Here is a 19,298-nt window from a genome sequence, read left to right as displayed (position 1 = left end):
AATGTGTTCACTCACCTCCCGATATTGCTCCTCGAGCATATGATAGCGTGTCTGCAGCACAGCATATTCGGTCTTTGTGCGCGTCGTGCGATCCTCAGCGATATTCTGTGTGTCAGCCAAATCGGTGACTTGACGTTGCAGCAGTTCCAACTGTAAAAGGAAAGAACGGGAGTGAGTAATGTGAGTAAAAGCAAACAAAATTAAAAGCAAAACAAAAACAAAGTAAATAAACAATGAAATCTATTTTATTATATTTTTTTAAATAATATTTTGCAAATATACTTATGTACATATGTGAGCTTTGAACGCGCTTGCATGGCAATTAAAGGCGGTTTGGCACGCCGTACAGGGCATATGTCAAACGTGAAATTATTAAATTTATTTTATTAATATCTTTTAGTTTTTTTTATGTTTTTTAATTAGCGATAATACTAACACAACTGCTTTTTAGTACACGCAAATCGCCGAGAAGATCATCAATGAGCAACACATCCGCCATTGGTGTTTTTAAATGCATTTGTTCAATATTTTTTTCTCTGGAGTTTTTGTGTTTGCAAGAAATTTTTGTTTTGTATGTAGTTGTTGAATTTATTGCATAATTAACATGTATGTATATATTTATTTAATTTTTTTTATCATATTTTCTTATTATTCTTGAATCACTATAAATCAGCATTCAAGCTTTCGATACGTCGCGAATTTCTTTTGTTTCCACACATTACTTCTACAAATTTGATTTTTAAAGAATACCCAATTAATAGTTATATATTTGCACACGTCTTTTGCGCGGACACACTCATCAACAACTGAGCTCGCAACTCGCTGACTGAAGTCAGTGTAAAACAGTTGCTTCTCAATTGTAGACATATTCAAGAAGTGGGTATAGGAAGAGGAGGGACTGAGTAACACTTGGCGGTAGTGATATTGGTATTGCTAAAGATCTTTGACGCCCGCATTAGTGCTAATAGCAGATGCATTTAACGCCTAGAGTTTACTGTGCAACTGTTGGCGTTGCAACTATCCCACATTTGCCTATAAACAGGTAGCAGCTAATTTCTACTACGCTGCAGAATGCCAGTTAAAATATGCAAAATTCTTGAGCAAGTTGAGCTCACATACTGCGCATAAATGGTATTTATCGTATTGAGTTTTTTTGGTTTTTGCACTTTTTTTTGACATTTTCTACATATTTCAAATTTAACCCCTTTTCATGTGTGTAGTCGTCAGTCATTCATTATCTTCAGCCCGCTTAGTTAAGTATATAAGATTTTTTTGTCATTTTTTGTGGAGATCGTCTCTATATTGGCTTCAGCAGTTGGACAGTCGTTACCGGTCATACGGAAGTGGGGTACATTGCGCACTCCGCTTGTTGACATTCGATTCGCGCTGTACACAACAAGCCAGTCAGGCAACATGACTTATCTAATTTGTCTGTTTGTATTTGCAAAGTCCAAGTAACTGTTGTGCATTCATACGCCGGCAAAATGTGTGATAAGGCAGTATAAGTAGAGGGTCAAACGAGAGAATATGAAACTCTTGGAATAATATATAATAGTAGTCTGCGATTCGTCACTTTTCTCTCTTAACAAAAAAGTTGCTTGAGAAAATTACAACACAGTCATATACGATAAGTATGGTTAAGCTTCATCAGCGCCGCATAACCGCGCGCTCTCTTTTATGTATTTAATTATACCAGTGTATTGTAGTTATACCAGTTGTTTGTTCGATTCGCCAATTTTCAATGTTTGAGTAATCGAAGACAGCTTCCAAAAGCCGTGTGTAGAAAAGCTTATGGAAAACAATTATAAAGAAAAGAGCTTAGTTTGTTAAAAATATAAAAGTTCTCTACTGCTTTCATTAAATTAAATTTTGTAGGCGCTTCAGTGCAAGAACAGATGGTTTACTTTAATGAAATAATCGTTTCTGTAGCATAAACTCAGAATCAAGTAAAAACGCTAGTTGAAAATATTTGCTAGTCTTGTTTACGAACCATAGATAATAATCAATTATAGGGCCGTTTCCACGACAGTTGGGTCTACGTAATCGGAGCGGAGCCAACTTTTCTCTTAACTCTGCTTTCGAAAACAAAAGGCAAAGTATTATTTTCTATCGCTGGGCTTTTCATGTGGGGATAATGAATAATGATTAATCGAGACTAAGTATATAATCTTGCTTGTGGCTTTCACATTTGAAGTGAGACTTTTTAAGTTGAAGAATTATGTATGTTATTGCAATATGATAGGACAGCACTTGTCTAAGCTTTTTCAAGCTTAAGGATGGTGGAATGTTTTTGGAAGCTCAAGGGACAACCAATAAAGATAATACAAATATAACACTAAAGGAGTATAAAAAAATGAAATAACAATTTTTGTGTTCGAACCAAAGCAAATAACTTTCATACTTGAAGAGTAGAGCAAATTCTTCATAAAAACGGCGCTTAAATGATGAAATTAAAAACAAAAAAATTTTAACATATTTTCTGAATAAAATATTTTTTATTTATCAAAGTATGCTGTTAACAAACTGTTTTCAATTTATTTTGATTAATTATTATTTTGATCTATTGAAATGTCGAAACTTTACTTAGTCAAACCTTAGCATCTGACTAATATTGAGATTTGAAAACAGACAGACACTTGTCAACAAGTTTGAGTAAATTTATGTTGTGTTTATAATTTTCTGCATAAATATGCGTTAAAAAATATTTTCGAAAAAATCAATTATTTTTTTTTATTTAAAATTTCTTAATGTATTCAATGAACTATGTTTTTGCAAAATCACAGCTTGCCAAATATTTAACACATGCACACACATATTCATATATAAATTAAATTGCACAATATTTATAAATAATTTTTAAAACACACTACATTCAGTTCAAATATATATACTATGTAATTATATACATATAAATAAATTCGTTCTAAAACTATTTTGTGCGAGTTTTCGAAAATAATTTATTCCGGCGCGCACATTTCCAACAACGCTAGAGACACACATTAGACTGATGCGGCTCGACGTCAATTGTTTGCACCGTTCTTCTACATATGACCCACACACAACTTTTCTATGCAAACAGGTACATATGTACGTCCGTTTACATATTAGAAAGCACTGCGAAATGACAGCTGAAAAACCAACTCAATACGGTTTTTGAGAACTTTCAACTATCACACAAACTGCGCGAAGTCCGCCGGCTGCCTTGCTGTCTGGGCGCCCAAAACGGGCTACAAGCGGTGGCAAACACTATTGCCGCGCTAATGTTTATTAGTGTGTCTATTTAGAATAAAATGTGGCCTAAATGGTAGTGGCTGCCAAAAATGTGGCTACTATAAACTATGCTTGTTCTTCTCCTTCTTTTTGTTTTTGTATTGCACAAAAATATTTCTGTTGACTTTTGTTTTCACATTTTTCGTCTAAATATTTACATATCGCTAGACAGACAGTTGAGGCAGCTAATATCTAGCATAAACATACATGCTACAAGCGCATATGTAGATCCACTAGTCTCTTACAGACACACATACACATACTAATAGCTGCAAAAATATAGCAGGCAGTAGGAAAAGTATGTAATTAAATCCGGAGAATCACAAAACAATACACTTGTGAAATGAAAAAAAGCTTCAATTACTCCCAAGCGTAATGTTGTTGTTGTTAATTTATTATTGCGCCCAGATATAACTTTTAGATGGTGACATAAAACATAAAAGTACATACAGTGAAAAAACTGTCAACTAAAGTCACTTAATGGGATTTCTTGGTGACCGCATAGCACTCTCCGTTATGCTAAAGTAAATACATATATGTGTACATACGATAACATATTCGTACATACCATACATACATATGTAGTATGATAAAGCAAGTGCAGGCTTGTACGGAGCAGCCCAGTAAGCAAAAGTGTCAGGTTTGAGTATGTTAAAAGAATTTAAATTAATGAAAAAGATATTTTTTAGAATCTTTAAGCGCTTGAAGCTTCATAAGTTTTTCCTAATGTACATAGTTTAATGAGTACAGTGTAAGTTTTGTTACCTTTGATATCGAAAAATGTTCTATGAAAGCTTTTTACAAGTTTTGTATGAAAGTTTAAACATCTTTTGAAGCTTTCAACTGCTTAAGTTTTTTAATGTATACAATTTAAGGAGAACAGTGAAAGGTTTTTAGGTATAATATGGAAAATTAAATATGTATGTGAAAGCTTTAATAAGATTAATGTGAGTGATTAAGAATCTTTAAAGGCTTTCAACTTAATAAGTTTTTCCTCATGTAGATAATTAAAAAAAAAGTGAAAGCTTTTATCCTAATTTAGTTAAAATAATGTGAACAGTGAAAGCTTTACATATTTTAATATTAAAATATTTTGCGTGAAAGCTTTTTATGAGTTTTTTGTAAATATTAGCTCTCAACTTTCTAAGTTTTCCCTAATGTTGGAAATTTCATGAGAACAGTGTAAGCTTTTTCACTTTAATATAGAAATTATTTTTTCAAAGTTTTTTATGAATAAATATGCTTTTAAGTATCTTTAAGTGTATACAAATTAAAGTCAACGACTTGATGAGCATTTTGGTTACTATAAATCATAATTTTTATATATTTGTAATACATTATATCGTTGTAGGTAATTATTATCATAATTCCTACGGCTTTATTTGGATTTTAGTTTAAGCTTTTTTCATTCTTATAAGAAAGTTATACATGAAGTAGCTTGAAAAGTTCTTATACAACTTCCTGATTTTAGTGAAAGCTTTTTACATTTGTACATGAAAGTTCTATAAATTGCTTGAAAAAAAGTTAAAGACCGTTTACATAATTTTATCAAAAAGAAGTTCAATTCAGAAAAAATCATTGAACCAATAAACTTTTTTAAATGGTGAAAGCTTTTATATTTACATAAGCTTTTTACCTACACAAAAAACAAAAAAGCAGTTAAGTAGAAATATGATTGGCGCAATTAGTAAAAAATGCTTTTAAACATTTTTATGTAATTAATTTTTGAAAACAACAACTTTTCGCACAATGAAATCGCTCTGGAAAATCCATTTAATTTATAAATAACGCAAATTCAAAACAAATTTCCGAGCAAATATTTTCATTAAATTCATTTCATTACATTTGCGCTAAAAATAGGAAATGCGCTCATTGTAGTCGGTCTTGGTAGCAAAATATGAGTGAGGGACTTCGAAGCAATTGACTAATGGATATTATGGATATATTGACTGTACATATGTATGTATGTCCGCAATTGCCTTTGTTAATACGAGGGAAAATTATATATAAATATTTTATGAGTGAAAATTGTTTGTATGCAAGCTAAATAAAATTATCGATTGTTTTTAACCCTCGCATATCGAAAAAAATATATGTATATTTGACATGGTATTATATACATAAACGTAAATATATTTCATTTCACTAAGAAAAATTTTCTTCTATATTTTGTATGTGCGTACTTCTGTTGTTCTTTTTTACCTCCGAGGGTTATTTGGTATAATCTCGCGACGCATTTCCGCTGCCTAATCAAGTGGAAACTTTGTGACCAATTGGACTTGTGATATGGTGCATATACAAATACACATACTTTACTAAACAAGACCGACATGCCACATGTTGCAACAGTGGCATTGTGAAACGAATTCGTATTATTTTATAATATTTTATTTTATTTCTCTTTTTTATTCGCAGTGTGCTTATCACTTCGGAGAAAACGACGCGGTGCAGCACAGCGTAAATCTTTAATAATGTAAGCATAAAGTCATATTTAATTACATGCACAAAAGCGCTTGTGATTGCGAAAGGCATTGGCACTAATTAAGTGATAGCCCAGCTGAAAGCAGACCTACTGCGTAATTGAATGAGCTGCACTGAGCGCTCAAACGTTAAAGCTACAAGCAGCTGATTAAAAACGATTTCCAGCTTAAAATGGGTTGCTGGGGTATTTTGTGTAATTTTTCATCAGTAATGCGAGTTTTTCTGTTTATTAAAAGACATCTAATTGAAATTGTTTGCAAATCTGACAAATGGGTTAAATTAATGGTACTTTAGTCAATTGCACAACGATTTTGTAAATGGTGAAAATTTTCAGAAAACTTTGTACATAGTTTAAACTCCTAAACTTCGAAAATGCAGTGTATATAACGAATTTTAGTAGTGCTGAAAAAATTATCGATTGTTAATAATATCAATTTATCGATTATAAATATGTAATAAAAAGATTATTCTTAAGTAATTAATTAATAGTGCTAAATAATGTATACATTATATTTTCAAAAATTTATCGCTTATACTTAAAAAAATATCGATGATTAATGATTTTAATTTATCGATTATTAATCTATAATAAAGATTATATTCCTAATTAGAAGAATTTTTAGCTTAAAAAAAATCATTAGAAATCCGCGAGAATTTCAGTAGGGCTGAAAAATATATCGATTATGAAAAATAATAATTTACCGATTACAAGCATGTTATTAAAAGATTATTTTAATTAATTTAACAATAGTGCCAAATAATTTATAGATTATATTTTGATAAATTTATCGATTGTATTAACAAAAAATATCGATTTTTTTTAATTTATCGATTATTAATATATATAACAAATGGTATATTCTTAGTAAAAATATAGAATTCTTAAGACAAAATAAAGTTTTATTGAAAATTCGCGAGAAGCAGGATCAAATGTCAATTCTCTCCGTTCTTGTCCAATTTATATAAGAAACTATTGCTTTCACAAAATTCTGTGGTGTGAAGATTCTTTGTTTTCTAATCTGAGCACTTTAGCCAACGTAATTCACATCATCAATCCAACATTCAATGACTACTTTTGCTTATACGATTATTTACTTCTTCGAAAAGGTAATATCGAACGTTTAAAGTTGCTAAAAACCATTCAGACCTGATAACTATTAGACTATCACAAATTTCATCTTCTCTTCCATCACAACAAAAATTAAAACAAAAAGAATAAACTAATGAAATAATTTTTAAGAACGCTGCCGAGTTGCCACTCCTTGGCCGAATAAAACATGGGTTCGTTTCGGTTACGTAGACCCGACTGTTGTGGAAACGTCTAGCTTCCCGTTCCATTTTAATTTATATCAGGAGTTTTTTTTCTTGCTATGTAAATATTCAAACCACTTTCTGTGAGTAGGTTCGTAGAATGTTTTGCACTTGTGTGCGATAAAATTTATTATTATCAGAATGAATCGATTATGGCCTCAAACCAGTTTTGTTTTTCAATTTGATTTCGAAAAGTTACAGAATGGGATTTCTAGTGGTTTTAGCCAAAGCACTTCTAATATTTTTGGGTAGTTTTTTTTTTTAATTCTTGGGTATCAATTTATTTCGATTTCCAGAACTTCTTCCAACCAAAATTCAAATATGATCAAATATCATATATATGACCGTTGATGAGACACTTATCTTATTATTATAATTTTTTATCGAAATTATAATTAATTTTATCGATGCTTCCACTTTAAAACTATTTCATGCTTGCGATTGAATTTGAATGATGGGTTTTCAAGAAAATCGGCCAGGAAATAGTTCTGATAAACCGCTCTGTCTCACTATATGTTTTGTCCACACGTATGTAGAGTATTGAAGCACAATTATGTCCGTTTTTATTTGATTTCTTCGCACTTCTTTAACTTTGTCACAATTTTTAAACAAATTTTTTATCCAACTTCTATCAGTTCTCTATGAAATTTTTATTGTAATAATAAACTAATATGTATATTTTTATTTTCTTACATTCCCGCTTTCTATAGCTTTAACTATCTTCATTTATTACCTCACTTTCTTCATCCGCACTCAACATTTTAATCGTTTTCCTATAATTTAAACCGTTTGTCGTCTTTTCGGCTTGACTTGTATTTTATTAATAATTTCACCGCGTACATCGGGGCGCTCGACTAAATTCGCTCGCGGTCAAAGTGGTCAGTTTTATATTATTAAACAGTTGTGTGGCACGAAGAATAGGGTGACGGCTAATAGTAAATGACAGTGGTTCATAAATATTGCGGTATGTCTGTATATACTTTCATAAATATTAAATATATAGACACATTTGTACATTAACAAAGAACTACTAGGGCCAGCTAGCTAATATTGAAACTAAAAAGCTCCTATTTATTATTAAGTTGGTAATATTCAGTGTATGGGCTATGTTGAAGAAGATTATAGCAAAAAACGAAGGAGAAACCCTAGTTAAGAAAATTTTTATTGTAAATTATTGAATTCTAGGAAAATGTTTAGCAAAATATTATTAAAAATCTGTACTAACGGAAAAATATTAACGAATATGATTTAATTCGTCTTCGATTCACCATTTCTCTACTCGCTAAGTTCAAGCTCTACTAACTTGTAAAAAAAATTAATAAAAGAAAGCAACAAAAAGTCATTTAGCAAAATTAAAAACAAGTTTGTATGCAGATAACTCAACAAACTGGTTTAACTTCTGGTATAAAACTGGTATAACTTCTAGTATAAACTGGTATAAAATTGATATTTAGTTTCGCCAGCTTATTGCAACTATACCAATTGTTTGCTCGATTCGCTACTCTCCAAAGTCAGGTGACTCGAAGTCAACTTGAACATACTCTAAAACAATTATTCATGCAAGCTACCCTCGTATAGTATGGAAATCCGTACATATTTTCTTATGGGTGTGGATATACCAAGTAAAAAATATTATAATTTCATGTTTGGCAATAAAAAATAATAAAACCTAATGGTGACCTTGAGCTTGAAAAAAGTATCAGTAAACTTAAACATACCTTGCCTGTACCCCCTTTCACAAAGCCACTACTTTCTTTACAAACATTATATATAAATATCGACACTAGTCGATATTATACATTGATACACATACCAGTTTGTAGGCAAATAGCAAGTCTCCGCCACAAAATGCCATAAAATTACTGGTATTTGTCTATCAAATAAAATGGTTTGAATTATGAATGGTTTGCGGCGTCCGACCTTACATATCTTATATACACCATACTTGTATATACTAACATTTATATATCGTTGCATCTACTCACCCATACAAATGCGCGCACTAAGTGACACTGGGTCACAATTAATTACACTTAATAACCAGAGAGTAAATAAGCGAAAATTTCAAATAAATTCGTAGACTTATTGGGTGTAAGCAAATGACATTTTTAACCCGTCATTAGTTCAACATAAGCCATTTAATTTATTTTTGCTGCACTTTTCTAATTCTCTTTTCGAAAATAAGCCAGCAATTACAGGAATATGCTCAGGAGAATTTCGTTTTTTTTTGTTGTTGGGGTTGTATAGAGGGTGGAAGTCATGAAGGAGTAAAGTGAACATATGTTTGCAATAATATAGGTTTTGATGAATTAAATATACATTGTACACATGCATATACTGTACAGTACAGTTGGACAATTAGTAATGTTAATAATTTTAGGTTGTTGTTTTATAAATAAGAATTAGAAGTGGAATTACTGATAAACATTTAATTGTCAAATTAAGGTAGTTTTATTATAATTATGTAATTTGCTTAATTATTAATTGATTCAATTAAGAGTGGATAAATTCATATAAGAAATTATTATCACTAATTGGCCAAACAAGAATGAGTTAAGACATGATTGTTTCATACATAAAAGTAAAAACTCTTAATTGACTCAATTAAGTGGCACTCTGAAACACCTATTAGCCGTTAAAAATTATGCTCGTGCATATTTACCGGTTTGCTGCATATGTCGTTAAAAATTTTACATTATTAAATAATATATTGCGCATTTCTTCATTTACAGATTTGAAATAAAAATAAAAAAATCTAAAGAAATGAAAACCAAACTTATTCACTCTTACAATAAATGCTTACTTGTTCATTGAGATTATCGCACATTTCGGCGCTCAGTCCACTCATTTTGTTGTTGCAACAATGATGAGATTGCATATCACCAACATCTACAGCACTACCAAGGCTACCGTTATTCACACCACCCACAACCGCGCCACTATTCACCAACGACGCCTTGTCTTCGAAATCACAAAGTAATTTATTTTTGAAATTCTTCAAATTTTCCAATTTAAAACCGTTTGTATTTGTATTATTCGTTTTGTTCGAATTAAATTTACTCGTCAAAGTTTCCAAATTCACCAATTTACTATTATTATTATTGTTATTGTTGTTGATTTGTTCACTCTCACAATTATCGTCACTCAATTTATTTTCAATGAACACCAACGAATTGGGACCCGATGGCACAATATCCTCAAAATCAGCCGGATTTAAGCTGAGAAATTGTTCCTGATCTATGAGTATCGGTTGCTTGCCAAAATTATATTGATATTGATTACAACCTAGCGTATAGGCGTTGCTGTTGAGCGTCGCCTGCGTGGATGTGGTGTCAAAGTTGAGATTCAAATCTTCTAAGCTCTCCGTTGAACCGTTATGGCTGGCTTTGTGCTTGTCACTACCGAAGCGTATGTTGTTGCTGTTACTATTGTTATTGAGCGTTATTGTACTGCTGGTGGTGCTGTTGCTGTTGCTGCTGCTGGTGTAGCTGCTGTTCGTGACATTTGCGGCGGGTCCGACAAATTCGAATTGGCCAGCCCACATGTCATAGGCTAAGTCGATGCTGTCGGGCTGGCTGGCCGGTTGGCTACTCATTATGAGGCAACGAAGTTGTTATTGTCGACTTTTTATTGTTATTAATTTAACTTTGTAACTTAACTGATAGTTGTATTGTTGCGGCACGTAATGTAGGCGTGTGACGTGCTGCGGTTTTTATTAAGCGTCGTTGTTTAGAGTATATTAAGTTGTAGGCGTGGCACTTTTTTTATGTTTTGATAACTAAACGTTTTGTATTTTTTTAAATAAAACTTTAAGGCACATTATCACTGTTTGCTGCTGTTGTTTCTAGCATTATTTATTGTTATTGTTTAATGGACAATTATTTGTTAACGCTTAGGCATCGCTGCAATGATTTAATTACTATTTTGAATTTTTTGGTTTTGAAAATTATAGCCACACAATTCAAAGCATGTGTAATTATTTCATAAAAGCTTTTTGAAAAGTTAAAAAAAAATGTATTTATGAGACATACATATATACATGACATACATACATACGCACAAAAATATTGATTATAATTATGACACTCTTCATATATAGTAATAAAAAAATAATAAAATTTTTTAACTGTGGGAGGTGAAAAGTAACGCAAAAATCCAAAAATATATTGCTATAAAAATAATAATTACCGGTACGAATTATGGCAAAAATTATAAACGACAATTTTTTCCCAGTGTAAATTTTTTTTTAAATATTGTTCTTTTTTAAATTAGAACAATTACATTAAAAAAATATTATTTTTCAAAATATATATAAAATCAGAACCAGTATTTAGAAAAACGCTCAAAAATGCGTTATTTGCACTGCAAGATTTTAATATTAATATTTTTTTTTGTGAAATAATTTTTATTAAAAAAAAAAATTAAACTGTGAAAAGAAAAAAAATCCCTATAATACAATAAAGTTGTAAAAAAATATATTTAAAAAAAAAATATATTGTATAATTCAAAAGTTCAATGAAAAAATTTTTTAAAAGTTTGTTCCAAAACTTTAAAAAACATTTATAATATATAAATATATTTATCTGCTTTTTATTTTAATTGAGCCTTCTAAAGTTCAAAACTATAAATATTGTTCCCTTCAAGATATCTTTAGTTTATAATTTTTATGAAAACTAAATGGATAAAAAATCAATTTTCCAACGACGCATTTGACACACATTTCATAATTTCTGCAATTTTCCTGCAATTTCTGAAATCGATTGTCCATAACATTTTTTTACACTTTTCACTTTGACATCGCCAAGTCACTTGTGACACAACACAGACATCAGTGATGTAATTTTTCTATTAAGCTTTTGTTTCCCACACACACAACCACACAAATGCAGCGAATCGCTACGAGCTGATGATTTGGCTGATTATGACAGAGAATGGCAGCAAAAATGCAAACGAAACGTAAATAAGTAATAAGGTACAGTAAAAGCAAAAACAGATATGCTTGGGTCGTTGAAGAAATATGAGAGATATCATTCAAAAGGAAATTAAAAAAATATTTGCGAGAAAAAAGCAAAATAAAACAAGTAAGGAAGGGCTAAGTTCGGATGTAACCGAACATTTTATACTCTCGCAAAGTCAAATGGTATACTCGTTTGAGATTTCTTTGTGGATTGACTGATATTTTCGGTAGAAGGTCAACTATAGGCACTGGGGTCCCCATATTTAGTACTTAGGGGTTTGAACAGTTTTGGTTCGATTTAGACAATTTTTGGCCGCAAGGTGGCATACTTTAATTGCATTATTCACGCAAAGTTTTACCCCGATATAATCATTGTTACCTGATTTGCATAGTGGAAAGTGAAAGAATCAGATGGAATTGAAAAAGGTGTTATATGGGAAATAGGCGTGGTTGTAGTCCAATTTCGCCCATTTTCGCACTATGACATAGAAACATGAAAAGAACGTTACGCACCGAATTTGGTTGAAATCGGTTTAGCAGATCTCAAGATATGGGTTTTCACCTAAAAGTGGGCTGTGCCACGCCCACTCTCGAATTTTGAACGCGGTTCCTATAAAGTCATCTTATACCATCTCAGAGATAAAATTTAATGTCTCTGGCGTGTTTAGTGCTTGATTTATCGCGCTTTTAGTAGTTTTTAACAGTACCGTTATATGGGGAGTGGGCGGAGTTGCCACCCGATTTCAACTATTTTCACACCGTCAATAGAAGTGCTAAAAACATTTGCTTCCAGTGAATTATTATAGCATTAGCGGTTTAGGAGATATGAACATTAAACCTATTAGAGGCGGGACCACGCCCACTTTTTAAGTAAATTTTAACTGCAGATGCCCCTCCCTAATGTGATCCTGTGTACCAAATAACAGTCTTGTATCTTATTGCGAAGCTTAGTTATGGCAAGTTATTTGTTTTTGATTAATGGCGTTTTGTGGGCGTGGCAGTGGTCCGATTACGCCCATCTGCAATACCAACCGTCTCACGGTACCATGAAACATGTCTACCAAGTTTCATAAAGATATCTCAATTTTTACTCAAGTTAGAGCTTGCACGGACGGACGGACGGACAGACGGACAGACGGACAGACAGTCACCCGGATTTCAACTCGTCTCTTCATCCTGATCATTTATATATATATAACCCTATATCTAACTCGTTTAATTTTAGGTGATACAAACAACCGTTAGGTGAACAAAACTATTATACTCTGTAGCAACAGGTTGCGAGAGTATAAATATATCAAATGGCGAAGCTAGCTTATTGTAAATTATTTCCTACACACACTGACGAACACACCCATACATACAATATTATACGAATAAGTGAACGAGTCAGCAATTAAGCCCACAGCATTGCTGCTCAGTAAGCTTAACAGTAGGCAAAATTTATGTCAATTCACGTCTTGTGCGTCCACTCATTTGTCAATGAGACTGCCTGGATGGTTGGCTGATGTTAACCAGCATTAGCTCATTGCGCATGCGTGTGGGTGTTTCGCTTGCTTGCTGACTGGATTGAGAAGAAAATGCAGCAGTTGAAGCTAAACAACTGTAAATTTATAGGTTTATAATATGGTTGTTGTTGCTGACATATTGACATATACATATCTAGTTACACATATATGTATATAAGAGCGTACTTCTAAAGTGGAAACGTTTGCTCATTACTATGTAAGTGTATAGGTGTTAAAAGTTGTAGAATGTTAGAGGGAAACTTTGTAATTAAAGTTTCCGCGTGGTTACCTTCAGCGGCGACCTATAGCTAACATTATTGCAAGTGACAAAAGTATTTTTTTTTGTTATATTTTCTTTTATTAATTTTTTTAATATGTTTGTTTTCTTAAATATTTTTTTTAAATGCTTAAACTGTTTTTCATATCTTATAATTTTGTTTTTAATTTTAATTAAATTTTTTTTTTAATTAGAATTTTTTTTTAATTTTTTATATTTGTTTCATATATTGTATATCTTTTAAATTCTTTTAGAAGTATTTTATAAACTTTTTTTATAAATTTTTTTTTAATAAATTTTTGACTTTGGCATTAAATTTTGAATGAAATATAATTTTAAATTTTTTATCAATTTTACCTTTTTTATTTTAATATATATGATATATGAATATATTTATTATATATAATATATGAAATATTTCTTCACGCTCTATATTAAAAAAAAAATTAAAAATATTCTACAAACATTTTTGATATAACTTTTGTCTTAGTCGACACTGTCTTGCTTTGGCTCACTTTGACCTCGATAAATTTTTTCAATTGACTATTTTCTTCCTTTGCGTTATATGTGCATAATTTACTATGTATTTAAGCAATTTTCCTTTTTCCCATACATGTTGAAGCAATTTGTTTGCAGCAAATCGTAGTTATGTTGCACTAGTTACCAGAAATGTCGTTAATTGCATCACAATCGATAGCTAATTATTGCACAGAGTATGTCATTAAACTTATATGACATGAAATGACAAACGAAACATGTAATTATTTATGAAAGGGAAATTGCAAAATATTTAGTACATGATCATATAATTGAGGAAAAAATAAAAATATGTCAACTGCAAGGCAGTTTGAAATTTATTTTCACACAATCAGTGCAGCAGATTTATTAAATATTTATTTAATTAAAAATATATTCAAATTTTGCGTGAATATTTTCAAAGTTCATAATACGCCGTGTCAATTTTTAACTGCGCAATGCGAGGTTCATCATACGCCATGGTGTACAAATGAGTTGTGGATTTTAAGGATATTAAGTCATACGACATGACAATTTTAAAATATTAAAAGAAATATGCATTTAAATTAAAAAATAATTATTGACACTTAAATTACAAATTGTTGCATTTTATTGCAAAAAAAAAATTATATAAATAAAAAACAACGAAAAATTAAAATTAAGAAAAAAATGAAAGTTTTATTTTTTATTTTGTTTTTACTCATACTTGATTTAATTAATTATAATATTAAAAGAGAGCTACCTTTTGATTAAAAAAATTTCGTTAACACCTAAATAAATAAATTAATTCAATTTATTTCAAATATACTTTATACAGTATATAATTTTTCTATTTATTTTATTTTTTACTTTCATCCTCACTTTCAATTTCAGTTAAACTATTTATGAAGCCACTGAATCGCTATGGAGAGTTCATTGAAATGGCAGTTGCTAAAAAGTGCCAATAACCGTTAGCCAATATCTGCGTTTGTTTTGATTACAAATCGATTTTCCAGTTAAGCAGCTGCCCATATATAACTACATCAACTAAATGTGCACTTCTCTAATGGCATAATGTAGCATTGCGTTAAGTAGTTTTAATTAACTGCCAAGTAATTGCCATCGAAGGCAATAAATGTTGTTGTAAACGCAGCAATGACTTTTAATTTCAAATGGAAAATGCAGTGAGTGGAAGATACAAAGAAAACTTAAAAAAAAATATGTATTGTACATAAACATATATTTTATAACAGAGTTTTAAATGCATTTGCAAGCACATATTGCCATATATGTATAAATTTCAAAAAGGATATCTCTGTCAGTCTAGTCTCACAGTTTTAAAGATATCGATCTGAAATATTGCATACGTTCTTTTCACCCCAAGGAGCTCCTCATTTTTGGAACTACCGATATCGTATCACTATAGCATATAGCTGCCATACAAACTGATCGGTCAAAACTAATCCTTGTCAGGATTTCAATTTTTTTATTTGAGAAGATATCTTCACAAGCTTTTAAATGGATTATTGTCAGTAAAAAATATCCGAACATATTGTGCAGATCGGAACACTATAGCATCCAACATACTGCGCATTTTTTGGTGAAAAACTGAACCTTTTTCTTGATTCCTTTTTTCTTACTTCCAGAATAAATTGTCAAAGTTAGACTTTTCTTAAAGTCTTCAGACTGGCCTTACGATTTATTATTTTTATAAAATAATATATATTTTCAAACACATATATATGTATATATTATACTATTCGCGATATGTTTTTCAGTATGTCAAATCGTCAGTTGCTGAATGACTTTCTACGCATACGCGTATTGACTACAAATTAAGAGACAGACGAGCCTCAACAAATAAAAGGAAAGGCTTCGAATACTGTATATTTATATATGTATTTCTAAACATACTCACAGAAATAATTACACGATAGACATTTTTCACACATTTTAATGTGGCAATAAAAAGTGTAAAAATTATAAAAAAGTGCTAAGAAAAACAAGACTTCGAGAAAATGTAAACAAAAACCGGCAGACAACAGTGCATCCAATGGGAAAATTAACCGAGCATATGAATGAACTAACCAAGCGCTTAATGTGCTAGATAATAACGAGCTAGGAGGGGAGTAAGGGAAGTAGTATGTATAAGAAAAGCATTATGAAGACATACATATGTTTATATATAAGTTTATACATATATACACATGTATATATTTATATAAGAAACATGTGCTAGACAGTTAAATACAATCAAATATATATCACACGTTGCAACAGCAACATCCCCAGCCGCTATGTTTTATGCGCGCAATGTAGCAACAACATTTTATTGCCAACAAAAACGCACTTGTCAACTTTTAAAGCAGAAAATGCATATTTAATGTTTTTTTATTACTTTTTACTCGCATTTTCTGCATTTCAATTTCATTATTTATTTTCTATGCGCACAAACGCTGTCCAAATAAGCAGCGTAGAGTCGCACGCCTTCGATGTGTGGCTGAAATTACAACCACAAGTTGCAAGTTAAATTTTTGCGGCAAGCTTGCAGTGAAAGTGGTCTAAGCCAGACGCACACACACACAGGCACGCATATGTGTTGGCAACACAACATATGCTCATAGAAATATATAAAATATGCGCGCGCTTTTTATGCTTCTTGCTGCGTTGACGGTTTGCCAGCTTGTGCGCATGCGCAGTCACTTAATTGCTACTGTTGTTGTCTGCGTCATATAAAACGACTCAACTCACGTCGCGCCACATATGTATACGCGTGTGTGTTGCGTCAAACCGTTAGTTGGCTGCCAAACACAGTTGGCGCTAAAGTCAAAACCGCCTGACAGCTGATTTAATTTTAAATGTATATTTGTGAAAAAAAAAATGTATTTTCTGTGCAAATATTTGCGGTTTCAAATGAAATGGAAACTGACTTTCGATCTTCATTTCACATTTTTGTGTGAAAATAGCTGCATATATTATATATATTTTTCAATACATATATAATCATTAGGGTGGTCACCAAAAAAATAATAACCTAAATTTCGTCCGTTTTGAAGACTGAAAAAATTGTTATAATGATTTTATTAATAAAAAATAATCGAGTGAACTACGATAAAAGATGTTATAGGTTTTGCATCGATTACAGTGCTCAAGCCCTCGTCAAGCTCAACACCATCCTTCAAAATTAGAAAAAATTCAACCCTGAATACGATATATTCAGTTTATTGCGACGTTTTTAACACCTCGTAGGAAACGTTGGAGACCCCATAAAATATATATAATATGTTAATGATCAGAATGACAAGCTGAGTCGATTTAGCTATGTCCGTCTGTCTGTCCGTCCAACTGACCGATTAAAAACTATAAAATTTATATTAAAAATTTTGTATTTTGCGAACTTGATTGCAGCAGCCTTTTTCAAATCAACACAAGCTATCTTCAATTCAATGCTTCAAGCAATTAACTAACTAGCTCAATAAATAAATGAACATGTGACCCTACTCATAGTGTACAAACGGAGCTGATATTTATTGAAAATTCAATTTACTTGCGCAATATCAATTGTTTATTAATTTTCCAAACCTAATTTTCAAAACATTTGAAATGGATGATCCACTTTTTGATGTCGAAACCATTTTTCGAATATTTATGAATTTCGTTTTTTGAAAGCATTTTGAATTGTTTGAACTTGTACCATAAATCTGCTAGGCTTTACGCAATGCAACAAAGCGCGTTTGTTGCTGTGATGATGCTCTAATTTTTTTAAATTTTTTTCGCTCTTACTCAACGATTTTGTTTCTTTGTGTGCAGTCTACTTATTGTTGCTGTTGTTTTTGTAGCGTTCATCTTTCATTTGCTGTGCCAATTGCGCTGATTCAATTCAAGAAAAATGTGCCAAACATATGTTGCACAAACAATAAAAAATACCCAACATCTTTGGCGCACAACTACATAAGCGTTATACCTAATAGACAATAAATAGAGAAAAAATCATTTGATTTACTATTTTATCGCTGACTTGTTGTTTGTGCTACTTTTTTTTATTAAATTTATTTCATTATTATTACTATTGTTGGTGATTACTCAACCCATGAATTTTATATTTTTCTGCAATATTTCTGTTTTCATCAGTAAAATCACTCGCCATTGTCGCCGCTGAGTGGCTTATTATTTGCTTTATTATTTAAGTGGCAAAAATGTTGCAAACCAAATTTATTTGCAAGTGAGTGTGCAGCTGCCTGACTGACTGACTGGCTCACTAACGCACTGAGTCACTATCATTGCCAATTCACCAATTGACGCGAGCGCAACGCATCATCGTTAATTTAACGGAAAAACAAGGCGTTGACGGCGTTCGCTCATATATGTATGTACATATGTGCGTGCGTGTGCATGTGTGTGGTCTCTTTCTTCGAAATTATTCATCCAATTGTTTATGAAGGCTAATTTGTTTAATCACTCTTGTCAGAAGCGCGCGCAGCCTAATAAATTTCAATTAAAATTTTCGAAAATCAAAAGTTACGACGAAGACAAGGCTTCTATGTGCGTACTTATGTATATATGTTATATGTATTATCTCATTCAGTTATTTATGCTGTAACTTAGCAATTTTTCTGCACAAGTTTCTAATTTAATATACATCTTCTATGAGAAAAAGCGTATTAGTCACTCGTTTGCGAATTCATTATTTAATTTTTCTTTTGTCGGCGGGTCTGTAGGTAAATAAGTAGACAAGCATCTGTCATTTGTGGGCGTCATTTGCAAGTCAAACTGTTATTCTACTACATAGAAAATTGTGTTTCTTTGTTGTATAGTTTTTGTTTTTTAAATAATTTACTACATTCAAAAATAAGAAAGTCATAAAAAATATTAATGCTTTCAACTCATTCATGCTGTGCTTTTGATGTAATATTAATTAAATATATATTTTTGGTCTTCAAACGAATTTTTGGAAGCATAAGTAAAAATAATGTTACTCCAATTTAGTATAGATTAATTT

General features: G+C 31.2%; 1 protein-coding gene across 20 annotated transcripts in view; it reads right to left on the bottom strand.

Annotated features, from left to right (window-relative positions):
* The window catches only part of nuf (rab11 family-interacting protein nuf), a 119,154-nt gene that overhangs the window by 4,396 nt on the left and 95,460 nt on the right, over positions 1-19,298 (bottom strand). For 12 of the 20 annotated variants that reach the window (XM_036358288.2, XM_036358285.2, XM_036358296.2 and 9 more), the window contains one exon: positions 16-150. In XM_036358288.2, coding sequence (XP_036214181.1) covers positions 16-150 — 135 coding nt within the window. Of the gene's footprint in view, positions 1-15; positions 151-436; positions 549-7,795; positions 7,908-9,865; positions 10,982-19,298 lie in introns of those variants that run through there. The other 8 variants (XM_014233002.3, XM_014233003.3, XM_036358283.2 and 5 more) reach the window with 5 other exon arrangements.

This window comes from Bactrocera oleae, chromosome 6 (genome assembly GCF_042242935.1).
Source record: "Bactrocera oleae isolate idBacOlea1 chromosome 6, idBacOlea1, whole genome shotgun sequence".
Taxonomy (NCBI): domain Eukaryota; kingdom Metazoa; phylum Arthropoda; class Insecta; order Diptera; family Tephritidae; genus Bactrocera; species Bactrocera oleae.
This window is presented reverse-complemented; position numbering and strand designations above follow the sequence as displayed.